The sequence below is a fragment of the Eptatretus burgeri genome, chromosome 4, assembly GCF_056783735.1.
Source record: "Eptatretus burgeri isolate ZD-2024b chromosome 4, Ebu_testis_v1, whole genome shotgun sequence".
Lineage (NCBI taxonomy): Eukaryota > Metazoa > Chordata > Myxini > Myxiniformes > Myxinidae > Eptatretus > Eptatretus burgeri.
This window is the reverse complement of record NC_140964.1, coordinates 78273272-78296488: the sequence shown is the minus strand read 5'-3', so window position 1 is coordinate 78296488 and position 23217 is coordinate 78273272. Positions and strand designations below refer to the sequence as shown.

The 23217-nt window shown below is 44.2% G+C and overlaps 2 protein-coding genes and 1 long non-coding RNA gene across 18 annotated transcripts in view; 1 reads left to right on the top strand and 2 right to left on the bottom strand.

Moving 5' to 3' along the window:
* LOC147028439 (uncharacterized) overlaps window positions 1-12197 on the top strand; it is a 44024-nt gene extending 31827 nt beyond the window's left edge. The window contains exon 3 of the long non-coding RNA XR_015057576.1: window positions 12067-12197. This is a non-coding gene — a long non-coding RNA (uncharacterized LOC147028439). The remainder of the gene's footprint in view (window positions 1-12066) is intronic.
* Window positions 1-14944, bottom strand: part of MPHOSPH9 (M-phase phosphoprotein 9) — a 135556-nt gene extending 120612 nt beyond the window's left edge. For 8 of the 15 annotated variants that reach the window (XM_085878848.1, XM_085878856.1, XM_085878853.1 and 5 more), the window contains exon 1: window positions 336-523. The gene's annotated coding sequence lies outside the window, so the exon portion shown is untranslated. The other 7 variants (XR_015057571.1, XR_015057570.1, XM_085878861.1 and 4 more) reach the window with 4 other exon arrangements.
* The window catches only part of LOC147028437 (uncharacterized), a 26578-nt gene continuing 17042 nt past the window's right edge, over window positions 13682-23217 (bottom strand). For both annotated transcript variants that reach the window (XM_085878870.1, XM_085878869.1), the window contains exons 4-6: window positions 22493-22606; window positions 19293-19340; window positions 13682-14940 (exon numbers count right to left, since the gene is read on the bottom strand). In XM_085878870.1, coding sequence (XP_085734996.1) covers window positions 19310-19340; window positions 22493-22606 — 145 coding nt within the window. In that variant the 3' untranslated portion in view covers window positions 13682-14940; window positions 19293-19309. The remainder of the gene's footprint in view (window positions 14941-19292; window positions 19341-22492; window positions 22607-23217) is intronic.

The following is a 23217-nucleotide window of genomic DNA, read 5'->3' as shown; positions in this document are numbered from 1 at the left end:
ACGACGACATGTCCCCACCTCGTACCCCTTTGTGGGGTCACGAATCGAACCCCACACTGGACAGCTCAAAGGTAAACGAGACCACGTGACCATGCTCAATTATAATCAAGGCGGCAGGAGGAGGGGGGCACTGCATCCGAAAGCACGTCGTCACGTTTTAATAAATAACGCGGCAGTAAATATCCACATCTACGGGATGACAGCCCTTATCAAGCGGAAGTCTCTCTCTGACTGATGTAAAGTCCAAATTTCCTCGATGTCCGTCTGTACTGAGCGTCATTTGTACTAACGGACGTCCTGTCTCGTGTAACATTATAAATCGCCACAACACCCACCACAAAGTATCGTCCCTCGGATGAAGGATCCTCAGCGGAAGGAGAAAAAAACTTTTCAATGTCTTCAGTTAAATCTTCCCCAAAAACAGAGCAAATGTATTTGAAGCGATTTTTTTAGAACGTTTCAGCATTATTATGGTCAAAAGAAGGCTCGAGCGTGACGAAAACGGAAATAGATAAAGGCGAGAGGAAGTGACGTCACGATAGAAATTGATGTCTTCTCTGACGTCAACACTGGGTTCGAAGGAAATGTGACGCGGGAGGAGGTCGTTGGGCCCGTCATGCCTGCGCTGTAACCACCGACAGATTTAATAAATTAAATAAATCCGTCCAGCTTACGACTTCATTTCATTGGTTAAGGGGAGGAGTGCGCATGGGAACATCGTGCGGCACGCTCAGGGATATCACCGCTTGGAGGGTGTTCAGTTACTAAGCAGCCAGCTAGCGCTGGGCGAGCCAGCCGTTCCTTATCAACGGTTTCGAATGGAGCCTGAGTGCTTAAGCGACTTGGCGAGCGTTCCACAATAAACTTGGGAACTGAACACCAGAGCCCAGGGTGTTAAAAATAAAAATGTGGGAAAAAATAAAATACTCTTATTTCAAATAACGAACATCTTTCTCGTTCAACCATCACATCTATCTGTAATTCCAGCAGTGTGTGTGTGTGTGTGTGTGTGTGTGTGTGTGTGTGTGTGTGTGTGTGTGTGTGTGTGTGTGTGTGTGTGTGTGTGTGTGTGTGTGTGTGTGTGTGTGTGTGTGTGTGTGTGTGTGTGTGTGTGTGTGTGTGTGTGTGTGTGTGTCTGTGACCGCTGTTTCTTGACAACCACTGGTCCAATCTAATTGAAACTGGCCAGGTATATTGCTGGGGCCCTGTGGAGGTGCCTTTTCAAGGTTTGCTATGAATCGGACAAGTGGTTACCAAGGTATGGCCATTTATTTACCAACCAATGACAGGACATGGTGCTATGACATCACGAATGACGTCACAATTCTTCTTTATATATACTAGTGCGGACCCGTAGGTGAGTGCCAGTATGTGCAACCCTCTCTCTCGCCCCCCTCTCTCTCCCCCCTCTCTCCCCCTCTCTTACCCCCTCTTTCTCCCCCCTCTCTTGCCCCCCCTCTTCTCCCCTAGTCTCGCCCTTCCTCCCTCCCCCACCTCTCTCGCCCTCTCTCTCGCCCCCACTCTCATCCCCCTCTCTCCTGTCCCCGTCTCGCGCAGATATTGGTCGACAGATAAATGGCTGTAACTTGGGAATTGCTCGTCCGATTAATATCAAACCTCGAAAAGGCACATCCGTGGGTCCCCAGCAATATTCCTGGCAAGTTTTAATCAGATCGGACCGTCAATCGTGCAAAAAAATAAAATAAATAAATAAATAAATAACCATTAATTGTGACGTCATTCGTGACGTCATAGCACCGTGCCTTGTCCATTGGTCGACAGATAAATGGCCGTAACTTGGGAACCGCTCATCCGATTGACATCAAACCTTAAAAAGGCACATCCGCGGGTCCCCAGCAATATTCCTGGCAAGTTTCAATCACATCGAGCTGTCAACCGTGAAAAATAAATAAATAAATAAATAAATAAATAAATAAACATCAATTGTGACATCATTCCTGATGTCATAGCACCGTGTCTTGTCATTGGTTGACAGATAGATGGCCGTAACTTGGGAACCGCTCGTCCGATTGACATCAAACCTCGAAAAGGCACATCTGCGGGGCCTCGGCAATATTCCTGGCAGGTTTCAATCAGATCAGACTGGCGGTTGTCGAGAAACGGCGGTTGCAGACAAACAGACATACACACACACACACACACACACACACACACACACACACACACACACACACACACACACACACACACACACAGATTGCTGGAATTATAGTTAGATTTTTATTTTGTTTGCACGTACGGCCACGCACGTACGGGCAAGCACGTACGGGCACGCACTAGTCTATCTATAATTCCAGCAGTGTGTGTGTGTGTGTGTGTGTGTGTGTGTGTGTGTGTGTGTGTGTGTGTGTGTGTGTGTGTGTGTGTGTGTGTGTGTGTGTGTGTGTGTGTGTGTGTGTGTGTGTGTGTGTGTGTGTGTGTGTCTGTGACCGCTGTTTCTCGACAACCACTGGTCCGATCTAAGTGAAACTTGCCAGGAATATTGCTGGGGACCTGAGGATGTGCCTTTTCAAGGTTTGATATTAATCGGACAAGTGCTTCCGAAGTTATGGCCATTTATTTACCAAACCAAGAAACCAATGACAGGACACGGTGCCATGACGTCACAATTGACGTCACAATTCTTTTTTCTTTTATTTTTTGCACGTACGGCCACGCACATACGGGCACGCACTCGTCTTATTATAATGGAGCAAACGTATATGGTTACTAGCAGAGCCTACTCATTGCTTTGCTGATGGACCAGTTTGTGTGTCATCTTTGCCAAAATTTTTGGGTGAGAATGAGAAGGAAAGAAAGACAAAATTTACCCATGCATAGAGAGTCCTTTAACACCTCTCGCACACACCTCCCCATCCTCACGCCCCTCCCTCCCCCCACTGGTGGCTTTTGCCTTGCCCCTTGTTTGTCCTGATGTCCCCACTAGAAATGGCTCGCACATGATGACAGGCTTTGACAGGCCCCTTTGTTTGTTTTTCTTAGGGGTGGCAGGGGGGGGAGGATATCTTTGTGAAGTGCTTTAACTTCAGTGTTGACCAGGTAAAAAAGGATATTCTAATACCCTCTGCCACCACCACGAGGTGGTGCTACATGGTACACATTTACCCCGAGCTTGTAACTTAAAAGATGTGGCCATGCATAAGGAACAAAGGAGACAGAGAGAGAACAGAGTAGAGAGAATAGAATATAGGAGACGAGGAGAGGAGAGAGAGGAGAAGAGAGGAGAGGAGAGGAGAGAGAGGAGAAGAGAGAGGAGAGAGAACAGAGTAGAGAGAATAGAATATGGGAGAAGAGGAGAGGAGAGAGAGGAGAAGGGAAGAGGAGAGAGAGGAGAAGAGAGGAGAGGAGAGGAGAGAGAGGAGAAGAGAGAAGAGAGAGGAGAGAGAGGAGGAGAGAAGAGGAGGAAAGAGAGAAGAGGAGGAGAGGGGAAGAGAGAAGAGGAGGAGAGAGAGAAGAAGAGGAGGAGAGAGGAGAGAGAGGAGAAGAGAGGAGAGAGAGGAGAAGAGAGGAATGAGAGGAGAAGAGGAGAGGAGGAGAGAGAGAAGAAGAGGAGAGGAGAAGAGAGGAGAGAGGAGAAGAGGAGGAGAGAGAGAAGAAGAGGAGGAGAGAGAGAAGAAGAGGAGGAGAGAGAGAGAGAAGAAGAGGAGAGGAGAAGAGAGGAGAAGAGAGGAGAAGAAGAGGAAAGGAGAAAAGAGGAGAAGAGAGGAGAAAGAGAGAAGAGAGAAGAGAGAGGAGGAGAGAAGAGAGAAGAGGAGAAAGAGAAGAAGAGGAGAGAGAAGAGGAGGAGCGAGAGAAGAGGAGGAGAAAGAGACAATGCCATTTATATATAAAGATGTATGTATATTTGTGACCAAAACTTTTAAATTTTCTTTTACACATTCTGCCATGTTGTTTATATGTACGAGGTGTGTTCAAAAAGTATCCAACCTTAATTTTCGTGTGTAAACAAATGAAGCTAGGGAGGCGTGGTTTGGTGCACGTATGTAGGAGATCCTAATCCGTATGCGTGAATATTTTCCCGCCTGCAGAAGCTGTCAGTCGCCGACAGACCGCCGATGAGTGAGGAAGTGGAAGTGAGCGCCGTCGGATTTTCATTTTTTACAAAATGACGGATCACTGTGGTCGCATCGCCAGTGATCACTGTGTTGAAGAAGTTGGGATCGCTGTTCACAGTCTCCAGCATGTCCTGTGCGATCTCCAAACGGAGTTGCTTCTGCTCGATCGTTAGCAGCTTTGGCACGAACTTCGCTGAGATTCTCCTTAAGCCCAAATCCTCAGTCACAATGGAATGAACGGATCCAATGCTGACGCCCGCCTCGTCTGCAAGTTCTCTGATCGTGATTCGACGATCCTGCATCAGCAGGGTCCTCACTTGGTCCATGACGATCTCATTTCGGGATGTTGAGAGCCAACCAGAACGTGCTTCACTTTCCACTAATGTGCGACCATCTTTGAAGCGGTTGTACCACTCTTGTATCTGTGTGGTGCCCATTGCTTCGTTCCCGAAGGCCTGTTGAATCTTGCGGATCGTTTCCACTTGGGAATCGCCAAGCTTTACACAAAATTTGATGCAGTAGCGTTGTTCAAGTTTTTCCGTCATTTTGTCAAAGTGTACAGTATATTCAGTTCGAGCACAAAATATATTTGGCCGACCTCCCCCATCATCCACACCATTCCCCCAAAACCCCCAATACACCATCAACCTCACCAACCCACACCCACCATTCCACTCCTTCCCTTACTCCCAGAGAAAGCAGGAATGGTCAAAGATGCCTCTGCCTCTGCAGCAACGTGTGGTGAAGCACTGCTAGTACCGGTAATTGGGCAACTCCAGTCTGATCTCGAGTTCGTTTTTATTTATTAATCTGTTCCCCATACAACGGGAAATGGGGTTTTGCAATTACTTTGTCAAACGGGAATATGGAGAAGTCAAATTAATAATTTGGTCAAAAGTTCAAAGTACCGTTTTGTATACCGAAGAAGTCTGAATACAAAGCAAACTGGCTTTGCATTCTCAGATGCTTTCTACTTGTCTCCCCCGTCCCCGTCCCCATCTCTTCTACTTGTCTATCAGATGTCTCTCCCGAAGGGGATGCAAGACTATTGCAACGTCCCTGTCTGTGACCACGTCCTTATATTTTTGCTTTAAAATTGTTCTTCTCTGCAACTGATTGTCTGATCGATGCAAAACTTTAAACACAGGAGCCCGTAAAGTTATTCCTGTTCTCCTCTCCTCTTCCCTTTATAAGGGGTGAGGTCTGATGGTACCAAGCATGTGCTCTGCCTTGAACAGGATACTCCTCCACTTCCCTCTCCTAAGCCAATTCTCTCCACTCTCCAATCACTCCCAACTTACTGTTATTCCTTCTCACACAATCCCCCCCCCATCTCAACCGTGGTCCACCTCATTATCTCCTACCTTGTTCCCTCAACCTATCCACTCTCTTTCACATTCTCTCTTCCCCCATCTGCACCGTGTCCAGCCCATCTCAGCCGGCATTTCACCAATCTCCCCATCAAACTAATCTGCACACCAATCCCCTCCCTCAGTTCATCCATCCTCCTCCTATCCACCCTCTTCACTCCCAAAATCCTCGTGACCCAGCTGTTTTCACAAAATTGCAACCTCTGTTTTGTCTCTCTGCCAGTGCCACCTTCTCCCCACTGTAAAGGTAGGTCGGCGTTACACATGACATCAGAACCTTCCCTTTCAATTAACTTGATATTTTTCTGTCTGCCATTACTCCCTCCACCCTCCTCCACGCATTCACACCCACCTATGGATCCTCCTCCGCACCTCTGCCTTGGACATACCGTCCCTGGTCACTGTTCCTCCCAGATATTCAAAATCCCCATGGAGAATATTTTATTGTTAGCTCTGATGTCATAAGTCATATGGTATGGCAGCAAAATTGGATTAAAGGAAAAAAATTTAGATGTCATTTTCTCTAAAACCGCTCAACGAAAAAAAATTAAACTTGGCATGTGTCACCTTCCCATGGGGTAGATAGGGTGATAGGAGGAGAGGGGATTGGGACCATACTCTGTGCAGAGCATTGCTGCTGCCTAAGCAGTCTCCTTGGCTATTGGGCACAATCCTGGACGGGTCATCACTCCGACACAGTATACCAGCATGCTGGCACTCATTTTGCCAACCTCGGAAGGATGACAAGCCGAGATAACCCCACCTGGTATTAATTCAACAGCTAAGCGGGATTTGAACTCAGGATTCTAGGATCCAAAGCCCACCACCCTAACCATTAAGCCAACACCAGGCACATTGGGTGATGATGATGACATTAATCAGTGATGTGGTATTCCAGCCATAATTGGTTGAATTGAAATCCTTATCCAAAAATTATTTTCTCTGCAACCGCTTGTTCGATTGTTGCAAAACTGTAAACATTGGAGGAGACTCCCCATGGAGAAAATTTTATTACCAACTCTGATGTCATAGGTCACATGGAATGGCATCCATATTGGATGAAAGGAAAAAAAAAATTGACATAATTTTCTCCAAAAACGCTCAACGCAAAAAATTGAAACTTTGCACATGTCATCAACTCCCCCATGGTGTATACCGGGTGATAACGATGATGTAATCGGTGAAGTGGTGTTACAGACAATTGGTCGAATTTAAATCCTTTTCCAAAAATCTGAAACTTCATATGTCTGACCGATGACATGAATTGAGTGAAGAATTAAATTTATGATGTTCATAACCGATGCCACGAAATTATGTGACGTAATCGGGTGCGTGGATGATACAAGCATGCGGGCCATAATAGCAATGGGCCAAAATCGTGGCGTGTTCAGTTCATGATAGTATTTTTACCTCCACCACCGAAGGTGAAGGTTATGTTTTCATCCCTTTCAGTCTGTCTGTTTTTGTTTGTTTGTCTGTGTACCGGATAACTCAAAAAGTTGTTAACGTTATGAACAGATCCGGATGAAATTTTGTGGACCAGTTCGGTGTGTGACAAGGACAAACTGATTAGATGTTGGTGAAGATCCGGATCCAGATCCGACTACTACAATTTTTTTTTAAGTGATTCTTCACCATTGAGAGATGGGGCTCAAAAACGATATGTAACATGATATCTCAAAAATGTATTGGACCAAATATGTTCTCATAGATCAGGCATTATAGGGCGGAGGAATGCACTCTACCGAATGCCCTTGGAGGTGCTCAGAATAAACGCACGAGGCGAGACTATGCGCTCTTGGAGTGCCGTTCTAGTTCCCATTTGTTGAGAAAATTCCCAGTCTGGTTGCTTTAGAGTTTGTACCCTGAACACCTTCTGGTCCTGATCATAATGCTGATAAGACAGACCCAAGATTATTCTTCGGGCTCTTTTCTGAATGCTCTCCAACTCGTTTATTTGAGATTCGGTCAAGCTATCATTCCAGACTGGTACAGCAAACTCAAAGAGATCTCACGTAGCCTTAATATATATGATCATTCTTCACGAGACAGATTTAACTTTTTAAGCAGTTTCAACATGTGTAGCTTATCATTTGCTGTAGAGTATGTAAGTTGTCAATATTCTGAGTATGTAAGTTCCACTTCAAATTCATTGAAATAGGAACCACAAAGATAGATTTTAACTTTCTCAAGTGGTAACTTGCTCGGCAACTACCTCAAGTGGTACCGCTTGCGAAGTCTTTGTTTGTTCATCCCCCCACCCCCTCCTGCAAACACCCTGGTTTTTGTGAATTTAAACACAGATAAATGTTATGTTCATACAGTACATCCCATGTGGTCCCATGGTGTGATTAGAATACTCGGTTTACACCCAGGTGGACTGGGTTCGATTCCCGGCGTGGACACCACACGAGCAGGAGTTGTGACCGCTCGTGTAGCGACTCGAGTAAAATCGAGTGGCAAGCAATCGAAAGGTGTACCCAAGTTTGCTCGATCAGATGATGATGATATTACAGGTTACGACTACTATTATAACTTACGCTTCTACTATGACTACGAATCCAGCTTGCCCAGCTAAGGGGTTGGCTGACAGGATGGCCTATAAGGGAAAAGTATTGATTATGGGGGATTTTAACTTGCCAGGGATGGATTGGGTGCAGGAACAGGGAAAGGGCAGAGCAGATGAGGATTTCCGAGTTTTAGTCCAGGATTGCTTCTTAACCCAGTTTGTGGATAAGCCCATGAGGGGGAGTACAGTGTTTGACCTCCTTTTAAATAACGATCCCAATATGGTGGAGGAGGTGGAGGTCAGGGAGCATTTAGGAGCAAGTGACCATAACATTGTGTGTGCAAAGATTCTGTTGAGGGTTAGAGTTCAGGATAGTAGGGTAAGGCCATTAGATTTCAGGAAGGCAAACCTTGAGGGTAGGAGGAGAGAATTGGGTGATGTAGATTGGGAGACTCTAACAACAGGACAATCAGCATCAGAGAAATGGGAAACTTTCAAGAAACAAATGTGTAGAGTGCAGAGTAAGTCCATTCCAATGTGGTGTAAAACTAGAAGCAGAAAGAGACCAGGGTGGTTAAGCAGTGAGATAAGGAATGCTATTAAGGAGAAGCAGAAGGAATTTATTTGGTTTAAAATAACAGGACGAGTTAAATTTATATCACGATCAGAGTAAACAGAGGCAAGTGAAGAAAATAACTCGGCAAGCCAAAAGAGAGTATGAGAAGGACGTGGCTAAGAATATTAAACGTAACAGCAAGACTTTCTTTAAGTATATAAGGGGAAAAGAACAGGTTAGGATCAGTGTGGGCTCATTGAGGAATGGCATCAGGAGAGTGGTTAGTGAGGAAAGTGAGATGGCAGGCTTATTAAACAGGTATTTTTCTTCAACTTTTACACAAGAACAGTCAGGAGAATTGCCAATAGCTGAGAGTATCTTTCAAGGAAGTGAGGAAGGGCTTTTACAGAAGATCCAGGTTGGAGTGGAGGAAGTAAAGGAACAGCGAAGTAATCCAACGGAAGATAAGACTCCGGGTCCACATAATATGCAACCGAGAGTGTTGATGGAGGTGGCTGAGCAGGTAAGTGAGATATTAACGGATATTTTCAATAGTTCCCTGGATTCAGGACAGGTACCGGAGGATTGGAGAGTAGCAAATGTAACACCATTATTTATGAAAGGATCCAGAGAAGAATTAGGAAACTATAGACCTGTTAAGTTTGACTTCAGTTGCAGGGAAGTTGTTGGAGACATCAAATTAAGGACCAGATAAGGAACCATTTAAATAAATAGAAACTAATTAAAGGTAGTCAGCATGGGTTTACCAAAGGTAGTTCCTGTTTAACAAATCTTTGAGAGTTCTATGAAGCAGTGTCTGCTTGGGTGGATGAGGGAGAGTTAGTGGACATAGTATATCGAGACTTTAAGAAGGCATTTGATAAGGTACCACATCGGGGGTTGTTCGCCAAAGTGAGGGCTTGTGGAGTGGCTGGTCAGGTGGCTAATTGGATTGCAAACTGGCTTCGTGGTCGGAAGCAAAGAGTGGCTGTGAGTGGGAGGATGTCTTGCTGGGAGGATGTAAGTAGCGGGTAACTTCAGGGATCAGTACTCGGACCATTACTATTCAGTATTTACATGTACGATTTGGATAATGGGGTAAAGAGTAAGCTTTCCAAATTTGCAGACAACACAAAGCTTGGCAGTAAAGTGGATAGTGGAGGGGTGGTGATCAGATTCAGGAAAGTATTGATACTTGCATAGACTGGGCAAAAGTTTGGCAGATGGAATTTAACCTGAGCAAGTGGAAGGTGTTGGGGATGGAGAAGAACGATGAAAATAGAGATTACAGGATGTAAGGGATAATTTTGGAGCGTGTCACACAGGAGAAGGATCTGGGGGTGGTAATAGATATGGGAGGTAAGCAGGCAGCACAATATCAGGCAGCTATAGGTAAAGCGAATAGGGGTTTAGGTTGTATTCAGAGGGGGATCATTTATAAATCAAGAGGTGGTGTTAACATTGTACAGGAATTTAGTGAGGTCACATCTACAATATTGTGTACAATTTTTGTCACCACAACTCAGGAAGGACATTGATGCCATAGAGAGGGTTCAGCTCAGGGCTCCTAGATCGATTCCGGGCCCAGCTCGACTCAGCTATGATGAGTGGCTGAGGAGACAGGGCTTTATAAACCAGAAAGGAGGCGGTTACGAGGAGATATGATAGAGAAAAGTTTAAGATAATGAAAGGTTGAGATAAAATAAGTGCAGATGAATTATTCAACCGAGTAGACAGTGATAGGACCAAGGGCCACAGCCTGTGGATAAAAAAAGAGGAGAGTTAAGACAGTAGTAAGGCAGGGGTCTTTCACTCAGAGAGTAGTTAATGCATTCAATGGCCTCCCTGGAAAGGTAGTGGCAGCAGAAACAGGAGATAAGTTTAAATTGGCATGAGATGGGTACCTGGAAGTTATGGAGATAGAGATATGTAGGGATGTTGGCAGGACTTTTCGGTAGTTTGAGCGTTGATGAGTGATTTTGTGCATGTGTGCGGAGTGCTGTTGGTGGGAGTCTTGTCAAGGGGTGTTGTGTGGTTGATGTTGTATGTTTTTAACCAAGCCCCATGCCCCCTCTCCTGAGGGGAAGAATAAACAGAAAATAAATAATAAATATACGTTTCAAAAAACTAAAACAACAAAAACTTTAAAATAAATTTTTTTTAATATTATTTTTTGTTGTTTTTGCATTTTTTCCCCTTGGATCTTGTGTGTATAAATTAGTATGGGGTTCACGCAGACATGCTGGGCTGAATGGCCTCCACCTGTGTTAGATTTCCTTGTTAGTACAGAAAATCGCGTGGATGTCGAGCCTGGATTCAAATCCCAACCCATCCATCAACTGTAATCCCAGTGTTATTCAGGCAGGGTGATTCATCAATGTGTGTGGCATCCCTCAGATGGATGTTGAACGAGTGTCTAGTCTGCTAGCATTCGTTGGTTCGATGATAAAGATCTGACAGTCTCCTCCATGATGCGTAGGTGCGCTCTCGCCGACACCATGGCCAAATTCCAAATTCCTGCCCGAACCAGCAGAGGGCATAACAGTGGCACAGCAACGCCATTAGCCAATATTGCTACCCTACAGGCTTGTGCTACATACGAAGGAAAAAGAACCTTAGGGGTGTAGCAACCCCCTTGGGTGTTGACCCTTTTTCACTTTGTTCCCTTGGGGCAGGGGGAATGTGAGATTAGAGCAGGAATTTTGGAATTTTTTGGACATGGTGCCAGCAATTGCTCGTCCACTCTTCGTGAAGGACACCATGGGATCTTTAACATCGACCAACTAATGCCAGTAGACAGGACTCCCACTTAACGTCCATCTGACGGAGGAACACACATTGAGGAATAACCCTGCCTGTGAAACACCGGGATGACAGTTTCTAGTTGGGCCGAGAATCAAACCTGGGCTAGACAGCTTCGAGGGGAGTGTGCGTACCTCTACGCCAGCCTGCCAACCCGATAGTACAGGAATGATGGGACAAATTATCTCGTGTCTCAGTACCTTGTATATCTGTGATGGATTCCCAGCACTGGCAGTACGCAAGATTGGGTAACAATCCTTTTATGGAGTCGGAAGATGATGGATCAAAATTTATTAAAAAATAAAAAAAAACTTCAGTCATCAACAGACGGTGTAAGGGGAGATACAATTCCCCCCCCCCCCATAGACAAAATTAACACGTAAGTATTTGAAGCTACTTTGAAAATAGATATGGTAGATCATCTCACGCATGTGTGATTAGCATATGTGGCAAGTTGGAGGCGATGAAAAACAGGTCGGTAGGAATGGAAAGCAGGTTTTCTTTTTAACCAAACGTGGTAAAAATGCTATTGGAGAGGTTGTCAGTGATGCACAATATACCAGAATCCCAAGATAGTCGTTTTTTGACAAGTAATGATAAGGAGGTGCCAGGTAAGACAACTTTTAAAAAAAGTTCAAACTGATTGGGGTGACTAAAACTGGAAAAAAAATTTTTATGAAATTACATACTACGGAGTGGTTTAATGCATGTGGAAGAACATTTCTCAGTTTTATTGACCTTTTTCATTCCCAGGTGTCGCCTGTGACGTGTGACGTCACATTTGCTGCAAATGGCTTCCCCACAAGAAAGAGCAGTGTAACCTGGTTTACCAATGATGATAAATGCCAAATGATCTTGACAAATCTTGGCAATAAAACGTTGAGAAATTTTCTTTCACATGCATGAAACCACACCATTTTATCCCACTTCATTCTTTTTTTTATTATGGTTTGAATTCGGAATGGTAATTTGTGGACAAGTAGGGCAACTTAGCTAAATATAGCATAACAATTGTGCATTTTGTGAGAAAAAGCACCAAATTTGGCACACGAGTAGCCTATCATATTATGTACAGATTTGGATATTGAGCCATCTCAAATTCAGCCGCTGATGGCTGTGGCAGCCATTTTCCACTGCCATCAAAAATTTTGAGATGGCCCAATATCCAAATCTGTTCATAATCTGCTTGGCTACTAGTGTGCCAAATTTGGTGCTTTCCTCACAAAATGCACAATTGTTATGCTAAGTTGCCCCACTAGACATCCTGTTTATGAATTAAAACAATCCGAATTGAACCCTACCATTCAAAATACTCAAAAGTACCGAAAAAATATCACAGTAAGAAGTCGAACAGTGAATTGGAAAGCGCATACCGATTGATTTGTGGTGATGGCAAAATGGTGGATTTGAGGAAGTGAAGTGCTCCTGCTCGCGGAATCCTGGAGGGTGGTGACATGGTTTTTGGTTGGGTAAAGCTCATGATTCCGCACAGCAACATACTGCAGCTTGGTACCTTGCATGTCACCCAGAGGTCGCTGCAGGTCTCTCAGTCTATGTGTGAATCATTGAGAGTGGAATGGAAGCAAAACATTGGATTTTAAAAAAATTGGTTGTACTTTCTGTCCAATACGGGGTTTGACGATACTAAAACAGGTCCGTGGGTTTTCGGCAGCAGGCAAAACCCACGTGGTGCAAGTCACTCGCCCCCTTCGGATTTGTGGCGCAGCTCTTCCATGAGCATGAGAGGTTGAAAAAAATAAAAATGCTCTTCTCCATGGTCAATCACTGAAAGAGGTTATGTCATTAATTTATTGGCCTCACTATCAGCCATGACCTTTCCTGGGCTAGCCGCATCACCAGCCATCATCATCATCACCAGCTGCAGACTGGGGGCATCCTCCAACATTCCAAGTCATTCCTTTAAAAATCAGAACTACTCAGTCTCTAAGTTGTGAGTACCATAATCAAATCTCAAGAGATGGGAACTGCTTCCCTAGACCGTATCTCACAAATTCAACAGAATTAAACACCCTGCTCTGCTTGCCAAGCTCTCTGCTTGTAGCAGCACGAGGCTGCTTTCATTTCTTGATTTATGACGTGATGTCAATGGAACGCTCTCCTCTCCAAAAGAGGTTCAGTCCCTTCAATGTTGAGGCCTCACCAAGAAATTCAAGAGAGACAAATCCTCTTCCAGATGAAAATAAGTACTTGCAGCTCCAGGAATAACTCACTCAATAATGACATTAATCCCACAAACTGTAATCAGTCGTATAATTGTGGGACCAATTCTATACCGACTCAACACAACTTTTAAATCCTGACTCCCATCATGTGTCCATTCCAGTCGCCACACAATTACACATTGTAATTAAACTTCAAAATCCTTTTATTTCACCAGATACAAATGCCTTTAAAATACAGCAGTTCATGATAATAAGTAAACCAACATATTTTTCCAGTGTGCCATCACTCGGATCAATGTTAAACTGGAAATCCCATCTGCCAGCATTGGTTGGTCAATATTAATGATCCCACGGTGTCCTTCGCGAAAAGTAGGCGAGCTGGTGCCAGGCACCCTGAACAAGGTTCAAATTGCTGCCCTAACCAAAGGGTGTTACATCAGCGGCACAGCTGCATCCTCAGTCAATGGTGCTACTCGCAGCCCAATGCTGCATATGGAATAAGAAGAGAGGTGGAGAGGAGTGTTTGTGCATGGCAGCAAACATTTAAAATTCATAAACCGGTTGGTGAAAGATGAAAGCCATCTATACATTACATACACAATCCATCCATCCACTGGGACCATACTCTGTGCAGAGCGTTGGTGCTGCCTAAGCAGTCTCCTTGGCTATTGGGTACAATTCTGGACGGGTCGCCACTCCGACACAGTATACCAGCATGCTGGCACTCATTTTGCCGACCTCAGAAGGATGACAGGCAGAGTCAACCCCACCTGGTATTAATTCAACAGCCGAGTGGGATTTGAACTCAGGATCCTCGGATCCTAAACCTAAGCCTAACCACCCTAACCATTAAGCCAACACCAGGCATACATACACAATAATTGAACCCTTATCCCCATCAATCTTCCCACTCGCTGACATTACAATTTGCTGCCCTACTCCCCTCGCCCTCCCCCCCCCCTCCATCAAATTTATTATTTTATACCACCTCCCCTGGCACCCAATAAAATGTGCAAAAAGCAGCTGATTTTGGTCCACTGTAGGTAGGACAAATGGTCTCCCTTCACTCGTGTGTGTGGAATACTTGTGACGCTTGCTTGCCAAGTGCGGGTTGGCATCGAACCCACTAGTCAATCAGAAATAATAGTCTTCAACCACTTGACCAAACAGCCAGCTGTCCACCACCTAATACTGAACATCAATTACACCACAACAAATAAAGGACCCTTCAAAAATGACAAAATAAATGGTAATTAAAATATACAAGTAGATAAATACACGTGTAAATATAAAGATGTCATGTATACATGTCAGCATCATATGTGTAGATTATATCTTTACTGCATTGCACCTTCTTCATTCACTGTTTAACAGCATGTTCTTCATTTCATCCCATCTCCAATCTGTTGCAGGCTGCCAAGTGCCAATCCTTGGATCTCTGCACCTGCAAAGTCCAATTGCAACAATGTTGTTACTTATACCAAGCCTAATGTACAATCATCATGCAATATTGACTTAGTTTGGTTCAAGTATCATTCAATCAAATGCTTGTAGTTAGGAAGCTCCATGTTCAAAACTGCAGGTATCACCAACGAGTACAACTGCCCAGTCAGCAAGGCTCAGGTCTCAAGCATGGCTCCAGTAGGCAAGGCTCAGGTCTCAAGCATGGCTCCAGTAGGCAAGGCTCAGGTCTCAAGCATGGCTCCAGTAGGCAAGGCTCAGGTCTCAAGCATGGCTCCAGTAGGCAAGGCTCAGGTCTCAAGCATGGCTCCAGTAAGCAAGGCTCAGGTCTCAAGCATGGTTCCAGTAGGCAGGCTCAGGTCTCAAGCATGGCTCAGGTCTCAAGCATGGCTCCAGTTGGCAAGGCTCAGGTCTCAAGCATGGCTCCAGTAGGCAAGGCTCAGGTCTCAAGCATGGCTCCAGTAGGCAAGGCTCAGGTCTCAAGCATGGCTCCAGTCAGCAAGGCTCAGGTCTCAAGCATGACTCCAATGAGGTTCGGGTCATGAGCCTAGGGACCCGAGTCTTGCCTATTTTGCAACTGCACTAGTTGGTGGTGCCCTCAATTTTAAATATCATGCTGTGAACCATGTCTCGAATAAAACAGCAACGATGCCCCTCATGAGACTGACAGATTAGAAAATCTCAAAGCTCGAAATTTTGGACCCGATATCAGAAGAATGAATGTTTGTGTGGAGAGGAATATTTCAGGAACATTTTTTTTTCCCAATCAATCATTCATGTACACAGATATACAAATAAAATCCTCAGCATCAGAGCCTGGAGCCAGATAATCAGCGATCAGCCACTGCAGCCATTTTGATATTAAAAGTAATTATTAGCCTCTCCCAAATGGGGATGCGAGACTATTCCAATGTGTGTGCGTGTGCGTGTGTGTGCGTGTCTGCATTTATATATTTTCGCTATAAAAATATTTTTCTTTGCAACCGCTTGGCTGATCGATCCAAAACTTTAAAACATAGGAGGGACTCCCCACATTTTATTGCTCGCTCTGACATCATAGGTAACACGATACGGCAGCCATATTGGACTAAATGAAACATTTCGACATCATTTTCTCTGAAACCACACAACGAAAGAAAAAAAAAAAAAAAAAAACTTGAAACTTGGCATACGTCGTCAACTCCCCATGGGGTATATAGGTTGATAACGATGATGTCATCAGTGGAAGTGGTATTCCAGCCATGAATCCATCCATCCATTGGGAGCATGCCCTGTGCAGGGCGTTGGTGCTGTCTAAACAGTCTCCTTGGCTATTGGACACAATCCTGGATGGGTCGCCACTCCGGCACAGTATACCAGCATGCTGGCACTCATTTTGCCAACATTGGAAGAATGACAGGCAGAGCCAACACCACCTGGTATTAATTCAACAGCCGAGTGAGGGTTTGAACTGTTTGAACTCAGGATCCTAGGATCCAAAGCCCACCACCCTAACCATTAAGCTAACACCAGGCATAGCCATGAATGGTTGAATTGAAATCTTTATCTGAAAAATCTGAAACTTCTTATATCTGATCTCTGACCGGATGTGAGTGAAGAATTAAATTTACGACGTTCGTAACCCATGCCAAGACACTATGTGACAGAGTATGGTGCATGGATGATACGAGTATATGGGTCATAATAGTAGCGTGTTTAGTTGATGTTTTTTGTTGTTGTTCAGAATGAACGCATGAGGTGAGACTATGTGTTTAAATTTGAAGTACATCGGTACGTGGGAGTATTGGATGTAGAGGGCTTTAGTCAGGTGAGCATATGCGATCGAGCAGTGTCCGTAGGTGAGTGAGTGAGCGAGTCATTCAGTGAGTCAGCGAGTCAGTCCACAAACACTTCAGTCATTATTGATGCATCCAAACACACGGTTTTGATGAAACTAGGCCACAAGCTCCATATCTGATGCCGAATAAAGATGAATTGACCGCATCAAAATTTGCGCTCGTTAAGGGGGTTTTTTTGACCTCCCCCCAATTGGTATTTGCTCTCTTCTCAGAAACTACACATATGATTTCAAGAACCTTGACCACAACCTTTATCACCCGTGATGTACCAAAAGTTTGTTCACGGCATCAAAAAATTCAAGGTCTAAGGAGGTCTGCGGGGAGTTTGAGTGACTGTTGCTCCTGATCCAGGTGAGCTTCACGATGTGTGGTCCTATTTCTATTTTAACATCGTGGTGACACCCCTGAGCCTGCCACACTTTTCTAATCCCCATTCCTCCTTCCATGAAATCAGGTCGTTTTGATGGATGGATGGATGTCTTGAACCTGGTTTTGGTGTGGTGCAGGCATGTTGGGCCGAATGGGCTCCTCCTGCATCAAATGTCCTTGTTATTCCTTGTCACCAACAAAGCCAATGGTACAGATGGCATTCCTGTTCTTGTCCTCAAATGCCACACTCCCAAACTTGCTCTTTTTTCCCAAGCTTTTCAGCTTCTCCTACTGTACATGTATTAACCCAACCTCCTGGAAGCATGCCAATGTATGCCCAGTCCTGAATAAGGGCGACATTCTGATCGCTCCGATTATTATCCAATCACCTTGACCTCCAATATCTCCAAAATCATAGAGTCTCTCATCAATAAACAACTGTTAACCCCAAGAATCCTGCTCTCTCTCCTCAATGACCACCAATGATGGCTTTCGCAAAGCCAGGTACACTGGTAACCTCCTGTACTATGTTGCCAACTAATGGTCTTCAGCTCTCGAGCATTTCTGTGAAAGTGGAGTTGTTGCACGGGATATCAGCAAAGCTTTTCACAAAGTTTGGCACAAAGGGCTCCAAGCGAAGCTCTCAATGTCTGATATTCAGCCTCAACTCATCTCCTGGTTTTTTTTTAGCTTCCTTGTTTGGCTATCTCTATCTGCATTGATGGTGCCCTCTTCTCTGACCCACACCACAATAACTCTGGTGTCTCTCAAGCTTCTGTCATTTTGCCTTCCCTCCTTTTCATCAAGCTCACAGCTACTAACAACCCCATCCATTCCTTTTCTGATGACTCCACCCCATCCATTCCTGTCCTCCCCCACCAGTTACAAATCCCAGTACACCTCCTCCCAGTCCTCTGCGAGTGCTGCCGATTGCCTCTCAATTGCTGCCTCCATCAGTCATGACATCAATCTCATCCTCCAATGCAGATCCAACAACCTTGTCTCCTTTAATCAGTCCAAGACTCAATTCCAGCAAGATCAACACAGCCACCCTCCTTTTCTCATGTCCAGCCATCAACTCCAGCAGTCTTCTTCTATTAATATGCTCGATGTCACCATCTCCAGAAATCTCTCATGGCAGCCTCACATCTTCAATATCGCCAAATCTGCTTCCAAGAAACTTGGTTTCCTCTTCAGAACTCACAAATACTTTAACTACCATCAGCTTCTCATCCTCTACAAATCCCAAGTCAGACTGGTGATAGAATTCTGCTCCCATGTCTGGGGTGGCACTCCTTTATCATCCATCGGTATTTTTGGATCCCATCCAAGCGGACCAAGCCAAGGCTGCCTGACTGATTAACAATCCCACTTTGTCTAACCATCTTCAAACTTTGGCCCACCAGTCTCTTCCATGTGCCACTTCTATCACAATCAGTGCTCTGTCAAACCATTTCTGTCCCTCCTCCTCTTCACTCTGTTCATAACACCTGTCTAGCTTCTACTAGTCACCCTTTCTGCATTGACCACCTTTTCTTCCTTCCATACCAATCACCAAGCCTCCTTCTTCTCTCTCGATAAACCGATACGACTCGATAAACCCATTTTAGTACCTCGCAGGAAAGTCGTCGAAACACGGAGATGTCCTGCAAAACTAGGTGTGCCACCTGCTTGCACCAATTCATGGTACCAATCAAAGAGTAGGCTAGAGTAAGGGATTGCCCATTGCCTCATTCGCTAAAAACATTATAAATGCATTGTCAAACTCTTACATCAATAAATTTGAAGGCAAATGAGCAGAGGAGGAAGTGTGGCATGTATGTGCTTTTATATCCAGTATTTTAATGTCAACAAAAAAATGTGATTAAAATTAGCAAAGGAAGATTTTTTTTTTTTCAAATTTTAACAAAACTAGATTCCAGCAGATGATCCCATGTGATAACAAGGATGTGGCACCTGTTACAATGAAGTCCCAAGCAAAAGTAGGGATGGAAAAGCTGTTTATAAAAACCAGGAAGGTCAGATTTAAAAAATGAACACATGGTTTGCTGTTGTGGCAAACTCACCCATAATAATTGGTAATCACTTGGTTAATCAAGACGGTTCATACTGTTCGCAGGCACTTTACCTGCTGTGAGTTGATCTTCATTCAGGAATCACCAGGGAAACCCACTCGCTGTCCAAAACAAAACATTACCAACAATCACCTGAACCATCCACTACATGCTTTACACAAATGATCACTTCAACAAAAATGGATAAACCAGGGGGATCAAAAAAAAAAAAATAAGCAGAAAAAAAAAATTCTACACTTGAAAAAACAAGCCTGTAATAAGAACTAGAAAGCATCATAAAAGTAAAGCCCGGCCACATCCGCTTTGTATTCGCACTTGTTCTTCCATTTGCTAAACATGATAAAAACAGCACAAAAAAAAATAAAAATTAATTAAAAACAAGATTTTAGGCGACCTAGACCTTTTTTGCCTCAAGAGCAAAAGGCTTTCGTGACCCAATATGCAAACCATGCTCAAATTTCAAGTCATTCAGATGGAAAATAATTTTGTGATCTTGACCTTTTGACCTCAAACCAATCGGCTTCGAGCATTGGTGAACCGATTCAGTGAATGCAATTTGCAAATTCTTTAAATTTCAGGTCAAATGGATTAAAATTGACCATTTATAAGGTTGACCTTTTGACCAAATTATTAATTGACAACAGGTCCAATGGTAAAAAAAAAAAAGAAGAAAGGAAAAAAAAAGTGATGGCACAGACAGACACATACATGTCTCCCGCTGCTTGGGGACGGGCTAATTATTCACAAATTAGAGGCAAAGAGGTAGAAACCCACCACTTGGCAGATCGGGTAATGGGGCTTCCAGCACATCTTTTTCTTCAGCATAAAAACCACAACATGGTGAAAATTACAATCAACAGAATCGGTGACAAAACGGTTAGTTCTTTTGCTCCAAGTCTGGGAGGTCAGCAGTTTGATTCTGACACCTAGCCATCATGTCAAAGACTTTAAAACTGGTCAATGCTGCTTCCTCATTTGATGCTCAGCATTTAGAGCAAAGTACACAGCAAAAAAAACCATGGGGGGGGTGGGGCATCCCTTGGGGTGAGTTGATGTCTCCAATTTCCCCACTGAGAATGGAAAGTAAAGAGTAAAGTGACGTCATGAAGGTGGCGTCACCCATACCCAGGAATTTACTTCCCCCAAGGTCAGTGGCTGTGTATTGTCTCATGTCTGTCTGCATGTGTGGTGTGTGTGAGATAGCTTTCCAATGAGTGAAACAACCTGCAGAAAAAAAAGGACCACTGGACCTGTAGCTTATCTGGGCCCTGGCCTATTGCTGTAACCCAAATTTGGTAACATTCTGACGGGTGGGTCTGGAGAAGAAGATTTTGAAAGGAATTAATGCGATTTTCCCAAAAGTTGACCAAGTCGGCCATTTTGACACACTTCTGGTCGCGTGATCTGCATGACTTCCACAATATAATTAACATCCCCGTTCCCTACCCTACCATAATGTTGCAACCGAAATTTGTTAGTATTCTGACAGGTGGGTCTCGAGAAGAAAATTTTTGAAGGAATTTATACGATTTTCACAAAAATTGACGAAGTCAGCCATTTTGACACACTTCCGGTCATGTGATCGGAATGACTTCGGCAATTTAACATCCCGACCCTGGCCTAATGTTGTAACCAAAATTTGTTAGCATTCTGACTGGTGGATCAGGAGAAGAAGATTTTGGAAGGAATTTGCGGGACCGCCATTTTGACACTTCCAGTCATGTGATCGGAATGGCCTCGGCAATTTAACATCAGGACCCTGTCCTAATGTGGTAACCCAAATTTGGTATCATTCTGACTGGTGAGTCTGGAGAAGAAGATTTTTAAAGGAATTTATGCGATTTTCCCAAAAATTTACCTAGTTAGCCATTTTGACATACTTCCGGTCAAGTCATGGACATGACCATCACAATTGAACATCCCTGCCCTGGCGTAATGTTGTAACCCAAATTTGGTAGCATTCTGAATGGTGGGTCTGGAGAAGATTTTTGAAGAAACTTACTAAGTCGGCCATTTTTACATACTTAAAGTCATGTGACCGGAAAGAGCTTTGCTATTCCTGTTACCAGTCAGGAGAGGAACGTTGCTGCAAAATTTCAGCTGGATCGGTCCAGCGGTTTGGCCGCAAGAAGTCGAAAAAGGAGACGGGTGGACGGAAGGACGGCACGTGATGACAATACCTATTCTGCAATGTAAATTCCAGATAAGCTAAAAAGTGTAGACAGAGCAGAAGGGAATTCTTTTCAAACAAATGATGAAAATAAACAATTTAGCAAATGCACACATGCACAAAGGTTATTACAACATCAGCAAGGTGCACATAGGGAAGAGGATCACCTCGAGGTATGCACACTCATCTCAGAGCTGTCGAACCTGAGTTTGAATCCTGACCCAGCTATAAACTTTCATGCTGGTGTTTCACATGCAGCACTCTACATCAATGTGTGTGCTGTCCTTCTGATGGACGTTAAACTGGGTGTCCCATCTGCTAGAGTTAGTCGGTGGACGTTGAAGTTCCCAGTGTACTTAATGAAGAGTAGGCGAGTTATTATCAACCCCGAACAAATTATAAATTCCTGCTCTAACCTTCAAAGGGCATTGCATCAGCGGCCCAAAGTCCTTCCCACCCACTGCAAGCAAATGATGCTACATACTAAAGATCAGGAAGCCTGATGTCTAGCATGTCGTAAAATGACACAATGCAGAGCCGGCATTTCACAATTTGATTTTTTTTTTTTTTTTAAACCACAAACTATTTTGAACTAACCAGTACCCAGAATGTTTCTCCAAAATGTAATTTGATGAAGGTTATATAATCACATTTACACCAGCAAATTGCACCAATCACTCACAGTTTGGTTACTGGAGTCCATTCAGTTGTGTTGCAGTGCTACCACCATGTCAAGAGAATATTCAGCTTCGAAGATCATCATGGTCAAACACTACTTTCCAACAAAAATCAGGATTATGAGGACATCTTATTCGTTTTCCTTTCCTACCTTAAGAGAATCTGCATACTTGTGGGCACATATCATACATAGAAATCGATTTTGAGGCTCTCCCTTCCCCACCACCACCACTACCAACCCCCTTTTATCACTATGGCGAGGACTGTGCTGATGGATATGCAAAGCATTGTGTCACAGTCGATGCTCAATCCCAGAAAAACCTGCAATTAGATGGACAAAGTGACAGAAGAGTTCAGATATACGCCATAGCGCAGTAATCTATCAGGATTTCATGAAAAGAGTACCTGCCGGTCAAGTCCATCGCGTCATCCGAGCTATTGAGGTCATGCTGCTTGTTTGGTGCAGTCGCTTGCTTCCGACAGAATGCCTTACAGCCAAGAGATCCGATACGCCGCAGGCTGCAAGAGAGAAGCGGAACATTCGATATCAAGTTGGTCTGTTAGTGTTACCATCTGAACCGCTGGCTCATGAAGCTCGGAACCCCTGAGGTTTAAATCCCATACACCATGTGTTCATACATAATCTACTGAAGTCAATTTGAGCAAAGTACAATGACGTCTATTAATGTGTTTGTCCTGCATGGGAGTTATGTAAAACCTCCAACACGAGCCTCAGATAAGTGTTTGAAAATACATTACAAATATTGAGAATTTTTGCCGATCGATCAGAGTTCCAGCAAAGAAGGCCACGAGGTGGTATTCAGCAACAGCAGCTACACCCAGAGCAGTATTTTATAATAAATGTAATGTATGATGAGCTTATTAGGTGATGCTCGACTCTACAATATGCCAACCATGAAAGAGCGGTAATATTGTTGCGGGGCCGGGACGTCGGCCAATGAGCATGACTGCGAGATGGAGCCGCAAGTCGGCTTGACCGATCGCCCGGAATTCAGATCGTCGCCCCGGATAAGTCCGGGTCCTCTATCGGACCGAAATCCGCCAATGGATAGACCACGTGGGGTAGGGTCGATTGCCAACTTCAATTTACCTAAATACCCACGTGGTCC